The sequence below is a fragment of the Coffea arabica genome, chromosome 8c (genome assembly GCF_036785885.1).
Source record: "Coffea arabica cultivar ET-39 chromosome 8c, Coffea Arabica ET-39 HiFi, whole genome shotgun sequence".
NCBI classification, from domain to species: Eukaryota; Viridiplantae; Streptophyta; class Magnoliopsida; order Gentianales; family Rubiaceae; genus Coffea; species Coffea arabica.
The window spans coordinates 2,215,828-2,226,372 of record NC_092325.1 but is presented as its reverse complement, the minus strand read 5'-3'; the positions used below and the strand labels follow the sequence as shown (position 1 = coordinate 2,226,372).

General features: G+C 36.5%; 1 protein-coding gene and 1 pseudogene across 1 annotated transcript; one reads left to right on the top strand and one right to left on the bottom strand.

The window, feature by feature from the left end:
• The first annotated feature begins 439 nt into the window (after window positions 1-439).
• On the top strand, window positions 440-1,324 carry LOC140013756 (probable serine/threonine-protein kinase At1g01540). Its single transcript, XM_072063844.1, has 3 exons — window positions 440-653; window positions 1,007-1,071; window positions 1,295-1,324. The coding sequence occupies exons 1-3, from the start codon at window positions 440-442 to the stop codon at window positions 1,322-1,324; spliced, it is 309 nt and encodes a 102-aa protein (XP_071919945.1).
• Window positions 1,325-2,072: 748 nt separating this feature from the next.
• On the bottom strand, window positions 2,073-3,659 carry LOC140013755 (S-norcoclaurine synthase 1-like; annotated as a pseudogene).
• Window positions 3,660-10,545: the final 6,886 nt, after the last annotated feature.

Sequence of the window (10,545 nt, the reverse complement as noted above, 5' to 3'; positions counted from 1 at the left end):
GCAATAATTGCTGGTGTAGCCTTGGCATTTTTGTTCTTTTGATATGTAACAAAGGAAAAGCTTCCTAATGGAACTAATTTGTTCTCCTTGACAGCAAAAGGAAGGATTCGTATTATGAACTCCTACAAGCAACCAATGGTTATGATGAAAGCAACTTACTAGGCACGGGAAGTTTTGGATCTGGTTACAAAGGGATTCTAGCTAATGGAATGTGTGTGGCCATAAAGGTGTTCAATTTACCGTTGGAATATTCATTCAAGAGTTTCACCAGAGAATCTGAAGTCTTACGCAGTCTTAGGCACAGAAATCTGACCAAAGTCATCGGTGTATGCTCTAATGATGGCTTCAAGGTATTAATACTTGATTACTTGCCCAATGGGAGCCTTGACTTGAGAAGTGGTTGTATTCTTACAACAATTGTTTAAGTATCATCCAAAGAATGAATATGATGATAGATGTGGCATCAGCGTTGGAGTACCTCCATCATAGTTACTCAATTCCCGTTGTTCACTATGATTTGAAGCCAAATAATGTCCTTCTAAATGAAGATATGGTTGCCTGTGTGACTAATTTTGGTGTTGCAAAAATATTGGCCGGTGAGAAGAACACTGCCTACACCAAGTCTCTAGCTACATTTGGCTACATTGCACCAGGTAAAGCTCCAATTACTTCCAAATACTTCCATTTTGTTTCTTAGAGATTTAAACTCAAAATTTCTATTATAATTGTGTGAAAATGTGATCCATTGAACAATTTCCACTTTAGAGTATGGATTGGAAGGACTAGTGTCAACAGGATCTGAAATTTAGCTACGGAAGCATGCTGATAGAAGTTTTCGCTAGATTGAAGCACATTGATGAAATGTTTTCAGATACATGTCTAAGGAACTGGGTAAAAAGTCGTGTGCCAAATGCACTATCTCAGGTAGTAGATGCAAACTTGCTCAAGCCAGGTTATCAACACTTTACTGAAAAGTTGGAGAGCATAACGTCTATTGTGTGAATAGCTATAGCCTGCACAGAAGATTCTTCCAGGGACAGGATGAATGCTATGGATGTTCTTGCTTCTCACGTACTGCGAGGCAACTTAGAAAATTGTTTACCCAAAATAAGGAAATTCATGTCTTAGAAACCGACTTTATGTCCATTCTTAGAAATTGACTTCTTCCTCTCTGACAATTTTTCTTGTTTTCCCTGACTTCCTACGTCATCATTCTCCTCCTCAAGTACATGACCAAAAAACTAGAACTAGGAAGTTATGTAAGCATGCATCTATTATTTTTCTTGATCTGCAGGTCTTCAACTTTGTTGACTTGAACCAATAGTGTAAGTCCTGCATCAGAGTGTGGAACGATGAGACACATTACCTTGTCTCCTTGCGAGCATGGTGGACATTGATTCATTATCATCCCTTCCATGATATCCTGATACATGTTGTTTAGTATCTCTGGTCCGTCCACCTCAAGATTCGTGACCATCAATTTAACAAGGGTTATGCAGACTTCATGCAATTCAAGTGAATATTCATCCAAGGTTGGTCTGGACAAATGCAAATCTAGCACACCACTGTAGGGATATATAGAGTTACAAACTTCCTAATATTGATACTTCATCCAGGAAACACACTTGAATTTGGACAACTAAACACCACCGCCGATATAATCTTAGGAATCTGGATCAATAACATGCAACTAGAAACTTCCATAAAGGCATATAGGTGATTCATTAAGCTTGGTTTATGATGAAGATTTAAAAAAAAATAGTAATACCGCAAGTGAAAATATGCTAATTCTTTCACTTGTTTATCCTCAGGTGATCCAGTAAGCTTTTGCCATCAAGTTTGCTACTTAGATGCGGTCTGAGAAGGCCCTCAATTTCTATTGTATTGTATTGTGCTCCAATTTCTTTGACAAGATCTACTAGAGGACCAACTTTTGCTATGAAATTTGTTCTGTGAAATGCAGCAATTGAAAGTCTTTCTTTGCAGAAATCCACAATAGCTCTATGCTCAATGATGCTATATTCCCCTCAAGTGAAAATAGTAATACCACAAGTGAAAATATGCTGATTCTTTCACTTGTTTATCCTCATGTAATCTAGTAAGCTTTTGCCATCAAGTTTGCTACTTAGATACAGTCTGAGAAGGCCCTCAGTTTCTATTGTATTGTATTGTGCTCCAATTTCTTTGACAAGATCTACTAGAGGACCAACTTTTGCTATGAAATTTGTTCTGTGAAATGCAGCAATTGAAAGTCTTTCTTTGCAGAAATCCACAATAGCTCTATGCTCAATGCTGCTATATTCCCCGTTGCTCATTATCTGCACAAATTATTGAAGCACAGCAACTCAATGATATCTATAGATGCTCAGTAAGTAGGAGTTTGGTTTTGGTGATCATTTATCACCATAATATCACCGATATTGATGATGATTGCTCCGGGAATGGGTTTAATATGCAACCATGTGTTGCTTTTCTTGATTTGCAGGCTTTGAACATCATTGACTTGAATTAATAAGGTCAGTCCTGTTGCATCAGACTGAGGAGTCAGGCCAATAACTTTGTCTGCTTGCTGGCAAGGTGGATAGTAATTCACATTCTTATTCCTTGTATGCAATCTTGATAGATGCTACATAATTTGTCTGGGTCTACACCAAGATTCGCCCCAATAAGTTTAAACAGGGTCATGCAAACCTTGTGCATTTGAAGTTAGTATTCATCCATGGTTGCTCTGACATCATCAGAAATTTGTAAATTAGCGTTGAGATGAATTTTTCTTACACAATTTTCAAGTTTTTGCCACCTAAGTAAAGTAATCCATGTAGCTTTCCAATGGAAGCAAAAGATGTTTCCTTTTAAAGAATCTTTGTTTTACAATTGCGTGAAAAATAGAGGATAAATTCCCATGAGAAATGGGAAATTCTGTAAGCAGAGAAGCTTGACAAAAAAGGCTAGCCTTTTGAGAAAATATAAGAGCAGCATAATATTACTGCAGAAGTAGGAAAAGATTGTGATACTCTATATTATTCATTGTCTACCTGAAAGATGTTGGAGTCATAGGCCAAAATCTCATATTTCTCTGAGAAACTGGCAATGCACGGAGGAAAAGCATGTCCCCCCAGTCAATCTTTTGATCCTCTGATACCACAAATATTTGACCATATCATTCAACATCATTTGGTAGTTGTGCATAGGCTGTCTTCTGCTGTAATAGCAGCTTAAAGAAGTCCTCCATCACCAACTTCATTTTCTCAATTACTGTGGTAGTCCCATGATTAATTAGCTGTGCAAGATTGAGTCACGTACTGTTAGTCGCTACTTTACTAGGAAAAATGATTTGCGTATCAGATCATTACGAGTTGTATAATTAGGATTCTATATGTGATGGATTCTCTTGATTTGTTACCTGAAGAAGCCCCAGTCTTTACAAGCCCGATGAAGTTTTGCCATTTCATTCTGGCTTCCTGAATGATCAGCTGCAAGCTTTCCCATGTTGATGAATCTGTGATGCCTCATTCGTAGAAACTTCATTAAGCATTATTTCAGGCCTGATGTATCAATTAGGGGATTTCTTTAGGGCAATTAAAAGCTAGTTCTTAGACATTCTCCACAGGGAGAGAACCACTAAGGTCCCTTCTTGTTTTGGCCATCTCAGTTTCCATTGATATCAATGTCTCAATATCAAATTGTGTTGACTTTTTGGCATAATCATTTATCCCACATCGGTGGGTTTAAAGTTTGGGGGAGTGTTTGAGAGTTATAAATTAACACTCTCCCTTCCCAATTAAAACACATCAAAATTTTATATTCTTTCTTCTCCCAAATTAATAAGAGTAGGTTGCTTAGGTGGTGCTCAGAGATTAGACACATTTGGTCAAATTTCGTTATAAATTTCGGGTGTGTTCTTTTCTTATCTTTTTTATTTATTACGCATTTATTTGATAGTTTTTTTTCGATTGTAGTATAGAAGGGTTTATTTACAGTATTTTTATGTGGTTCATTTGGGTGTATTTTCTTATTCGTGTATATTTACTGTTTATGTATATACTGGTCTGATTCTGATAATACACCATGCATGTAAATTCTGTCATAGGAGACTAGATTTTAAGTGGAATCGCATGTGGCTCCTCTAGCCTTTCGTGAAAATTTATTTGGAGTGGTAATTCTATCTTAGGAGATCGTTTGGCAATCTTTCTTGGGAATTACTAAATCGATTTAATTTACTAGTTGTATCATTTGAGTGAAAAATTACCCTTTTTTTCCCAACATTACCAAATGACATAAAAGAGCAGGAGTAGAGTACCATAAATCGGTTGACATGCGAAACTAATCAATCGTGTTTGTTCAGAGAGCAAAAGTATACTTTCAAGAACGAGACTTCTGCACGAAAATTATGGAAGACGTTGGAGGAGAAATTTTTTAAGAAGAGTGATCAAAATAAACTCCTTATAAAGAAAAGGTTGTTCCCATTCAATTACCGATCAGGTACTACTATGAATGAACACATCACTATGTTTAATCAGTTAGTAAATATAGACGTGAAATTTGAAGATGAAGATTTGACTTTGATGTTGTTGTCATCCCTTCCTAATGAATTTGAACGTTAGGAGACTACGTTATTTCATGAAAAAGAGAATGTGTCTTTAGATGCTGTATATTCTACTTTGTATAATCATGAATTAAGAAAGTAAGATAAAATGAAAAAAAAAATAGCTACAGTAGATGAAGCGTTAGTGGCAAGAAGTCATCAGCAAAGCCAATCAAAAGGGAGAAGACGAAGATCCAAATCGAAAAACAAAGTTGTCAAAGATGAGTGTGGTTTTTGTCATGAGAATTGGAAGAAAGACTGTCCAAAGTTGAAAAAGACAGGGAAAGCTCTGCAAGACGCCAGTGTTGCAGAGTGCAAAAGTGATATGAAATTAGATTTCTCTTTGATTGTATCACCTTTAACATCCCATCCAGATGAGTGAATTTTGGATTCACGTTGCACCTACCATATGTCTCCCATGCGAGAGTGGTTCTTTGAATTTGAAGAACTTGATAGTGGAGTTGTTTACATGAGAAATGACAATCCATATAAAACAGTTGTGATAGGTTCAATCAAATTGCATAATCATAATGGATTCACCAGAATCTTAAAGGATGTTCGGTGCGTACCAAATTTGAAGAAGAATCTCATCTCTTTTGGAGGCTTGGAATCAAAAGGTCTGGTTGTCATAATGCGAGATTGAATTCTTAAAGCAACTTTAGAAGCACTTGTGATGTTGAAAGGCGAAAGAAAAAATAATATATATTACTACCAATGTAGTACAGTTGTTGGGACAGCAGTAGCAACAACATCTTTCAGTAGCAAGAAGGATACGGAGGCAACAAAGTTGTGGCACATACTGTTGGGACATGCTAGTAAAAAATTCTTGCAAAATCTAGCCAAGCAAGGATTGTTGAAAGGTGTAAAACCTTGCAAATTAGAATTTTGTGAGCATTGTATTCTGAGAAAACAGAGAAGAGTGAAATTTGGCACTGTCATCCGTAATACTAAGGGTATTTTGGATTATGCACACTCAGATGTGTGAGGACCTGCCAAGACTCCATCCCTTGGAGGCAAGTACTATTTTGTCACTTTTGTTGATGATTTTTTCAGAAGAGTTTGGATGTTTACTATGAAAAATAAGGATGATGTGCTAGTGATTTTTCTTAAATGAAAAGCTCAGATTGAAAACCAGACGGAAAGAAATATCAAGATTTTTCGAACAAACAACGGTGGAGAATACAAGAGTGATCCCTTCCAAGAGATATGCCAAGAATGTGGTATAATTCGGCACTTCACAGTCAGAAGAACACTGTAGTATAATGGGCTGTCAGAAGATATAAACAAGATACTAGTGGAGAAAGTTTGTTGCATGTTGTTTAATGTTAGGTTAGACAGAAAGTTTTGGACTGATGCTGTGACATACACTCAACATCTCGTCAATCGCTTCCCATCATTTGCAATAGGTGGCAAGATTTCATTAGAGGTATGATTTGAAAAACCTGCAACAGACTATGATTCTTTACATATTTTTTGTTATACTACATATTATCATGTAAATGAATCAAAATTGGATCCACGTGCAAAGAAGTCTCTCTTTATGGGTTTCAACACTGGAGTTAAGGGATACCGTTTGTGATGTTTAGAAGCAAAGGAGACCATTATTAGCAGGGATGCTACCTTTGATGAATCTGCCATATTGAATAAGTAGTACAAGATGGGACCAGTGGTACTCCGCAACAGGTGGAGGGTACATCGAAGTAGGTAGAGTTTGAGCAGATAATAGTGAGCCCAGCAAACAGCACCATCAATGACTCTCCTATGACAGAAAAGGAGCTAGATGAGAAAGAGGTTTCAACCCAAGAATCTCAACAGCAGCAAGAGTCAATTGCCATTAATAGGTTAAGACGAGAAATTCAAAAACCTGCTCGTTTTGCTGACATAGTGGTCTATGTACTTCCAGTTGTTGATGATGTTCTATCCACCTTTCCTGAAGCAGTTCGAAGTATAAAAAATAATAGATAGAAAGATGCTATGGAAGAAGAGATGTAATCTTTTCAAAAGAATAAGACGTGGAAGTTGACACAACTACCGAAGGGTAAGAAAGCAATTGGATGCAAATGAATATTTGCAAAGAAAGAAGGATTTTCTAACAAGAATGATGTTCGCTATAGGCGAGATTGATGGCTAAAGGCTACGCCCAAAAGAAGGGAGTTGACTATAATAAGATATTTTCTCCAGTTGTTAAACATTCCTCTATTAGAATTTTATTGGCCTTGGTAGTACTGTTGAATTTGGAACTGGCCTAACTTGATGTAAATACCACATTCCTTCACGGTGACTTGAAGGAGGAAATCTATATGTATCAGCCAAATAAATTCAAAGTTGCTGGTAAAGAAAATTGAATTTGTAAGCTGAGCAAATCATTGTACGGATTGAAGCAATTACCGAGGCAATAGTACAAACGATTTGACTAGTTCATGATGGGTTAGAAGTACACAAGAAACAAATACGATCAATGTGTGTATTTGCACCAGCTATGAGATGAGTCCTATATCTACTTACTCTTGTATGTTGATAATATGTTGATAGCGTCAAAGAGTCAAGTTGAAATTGACAAATTGAAGGCTCAGTTGAGTAAAGAGTTCGAGATGAAAGATTTTCGGCATGGAAATAAGTAGGGATAAAATGAGAGGCAAGTTTTGTCTGACACAAGCAGTATTTGAAGAAGGTACTGCAACGGTTTGATATGAATGAAGATTGATAGGTTGCAATTTTATCATTTATTTTATTATTAATTTTTCCTATTACCTGATCTGATGTGAATTAATTATTAGATTCTACTCATTTTTCGTAATTTACATATATTTCAGGGAGTAGAACGAAAATACCATAATAAGTGCCAATTTGACAGTTATCAGGAAAGAGTTCAAGTAGCAGGCATTCAGGGTATTTTTGAAACAAGGAGACACAAGTCCTTTTTGGTAATTTGCGGAAGATAGAATAAAAGGAGGAAAGGAACGAAGGGTTAGGGGAGCTTCTTCTTCCCACTGGAGCTGGAGCGCCGCACAGGGAGTCCTCTACGTAAGGGGAGGCGCCGCACAGAGCCGCCGCAGAGCAAAAAAGACTAATGAGATATGAAATGGAAATAGAGTTGAGTAGGGCTAGCTGGTTGCTTTTTAGCCTTTGACTTTTCTCAGTTGCTTTAGTACTTAGTAGTTACTTTTCATTCCTTGGATGCGAGGAACAATTAGGAAAACATTGAACCATCTCCTGTTCTTTATCACTTTGACCAAATTTGATTTGTCCATCTTTCCCCTGATGCCCGCGGCTCTTTCACAAATTTTGCGTGGGCTTTGTTCTGCAAACATGAACTAAATCCCTTTGTCTAGTCAAGGGACAACGGATGCTTTGGGTCGCCTAAAACTGTGAGATCGATTTAATTTTATCTTTTTCTTTTATTTATTGGTATTTGCATATTCTCTGGTTGCAGTGCTTATGGTTGTTTAATTAATTGATTGTCTTGGATCCGGATAATTAATTGATTTAATAATCTATTGTCAATTGAGGTATTAAATCCGTAATTGTTTAATTACCTCAAAATAGTGACAACTGGCATGATTAGATTCGTGTCAGGGGAATACGCGGGCTAATCTAAAATAACCCTGGTAGTGCGTTATTTGATTAGAATAGGGCTCTTCTAATACGTAAGGCAATCGGGAAATTAAATTCTATGGGCGTACTTAGGATTATTTCTCAATTAGAGCAGTGATTAACGGGCGTACCTTAATCATCGACACAGTAAGGAGGGGTTAACTGTCATCGCTTGTTTGGCAGTTATAACCTATTTATTAGTAAATAATTGGAATTGCCTTTGCTTATCGATGATCAATTAGGTGAACCATTGCTGAAGTTATTCCTTGGCTAGATCCTTAATTATCACTCATTAGATTTTAGTAATTTGTTATTTAATTTCTAGTTGGCTATTTTATTTTTTTTACTTTTAGTTGAATTGTTTAAATTGTCACTCCTGATATAAAACACCCCCTTTGTCACTGTGAATTTGGAAAGGAACAATTACTCCCAGTCTCTGTGGATTCGACTCTGCTTACTACTATCTACAGAAATTACTTTTAGTTTGAGCAGGTTTTATTATTGCACAGGTTTCAACAACCTGTCAAAGATTCAAAACCTGTAAGTACTCCGCTTGCTCCTCATTTTAAACTTAGCAACTTATTATCTCCAAAGATGGATGAAGAGCGAGCATACATGACGAAAGTTTCGTATGCTAATGCAGTTAGTAACTTGATGTATGCAATGGTGTGTACGAGACTCGACATTTCACAGCAGTTAGTGTGGTAAGCAGGTTCATGCATGATGCGGGTAAGGGTCATTGACAAGCTGTGAAATGGATTCTATGGTATATCTAAGATACTGTAGATATTGGATTAGTATTTGAGCAGGATGAATCAATTGGTCAATATGTAATTGGATATTGTAATTCTGACTATGCCGGTGACTTGGATAAGCGACGTTTTACAACTGGCTACTTGTTCACGTTTGCCAAGGCGCCAATTAGTTGAAAGTCTACTTTGCAGTCAACAGTGGCTTTGTCTACAATAGAGGCAGAGTATATGACAATTACCAAATCTATGAAGGAGGCAATTTGGCTTCAAGAATTGCTTGAAAACTTGAGAGTTGGTCAAAAACACATTGACGTGTTTTGTGATAGTCAGAGTGCTATTCACTTAGCAAAAAACCAGGTCTTGCACGCAAGAATGAAGCACATTGATGTTCGCTATCATTTCATGTGAAAAATTCTTGAAGAAGAGGAGATTTTTCTTCAGAAGATTCGGACTACGAAGAATCCTGCAGGTATGCTGACCAAAGTGGTTACAAGATCCAAGTTTGAACATTGTTTAGACTTGATCAACATCCTACACATTTGAATTGGCACCCAAGGGGCGCAAATTTGGAAGTACCGCAAGGACTTGTTATTTTGTTTGAGTCAGAAGGTTTGTATTTTTGGTGGGATTAGAAATTATGCCAAGGCGGAGATTTGTTAACCTTTTGGCATAATCACTTATCCCACATCGGTGGGTTTAAGGTTTGGGGAAGTGTTTGAGAATTATAAATTAACACTCTCCCTTCCCAATTAAAACACACCAAAATTTTGTATTCTTTCTTCTGCCAAATTAATAAGAGTAGGTTGCTTATGTGGTACTCGGAGATTAGACACATTTGACCGAATTCTGTTATCAATTTCAGGTGTGTTCTTTCCTTATCTCTTTTATTTATTACACATTTATTTGGTAGTTTTTTTCAGCTGTAGTATAGTATTCAATCTATTTGTCGGGTTTATTTGTAATGTTTTATACGATTCATTTAGGTGTATTTTTTTTATTCGTGTGTCTGTCCTGTTTATGTATATACGGATTTGGTTGTGATAATACACCATGCATGTAAATTCTGTCATAGGAGATTGGGTTTTAAGTGGAACCGCTTGTGACCCCTCCAGACTTTTCTGGAAATTTACTTGGAATGGTAATTCTGTCTTAGAAGATTATTTGGCAATCTTTCCTAGGAATTACTGAATCTGTTTAATTTACTAGTTGTATCATTTGAGTGAAAAATTACCCGTTTTCCCAAAAAATTGGACCTCTTATATATAGCTATCGATGGAGAAGATCAGCCGTAGCATTAAAAATTGAAGGAATGCCAAATTGCTTACTGCTAATTCAGTAGTTGGCCAACGAATTTGAAATTTGATAAGGTGCCTTTCACATTTTCACAGATGCTTCACGAAATGTAAGAGATTTCATGTTTCTGAGTAATTTGTAATCTAATCACCCTTAGAAACATGTGAGATGATTAATCCAATAAACTTAATAAAATCCTGTATCAACCTGTCCTAATTTCATTGCATAGTCATTCTTTTTGCTTATTGAATAATTACTCCACCGAGATTAGCTGATGGAGTTCAATGTCATTACTTCATAAATAATCATACAGTTGGTAAA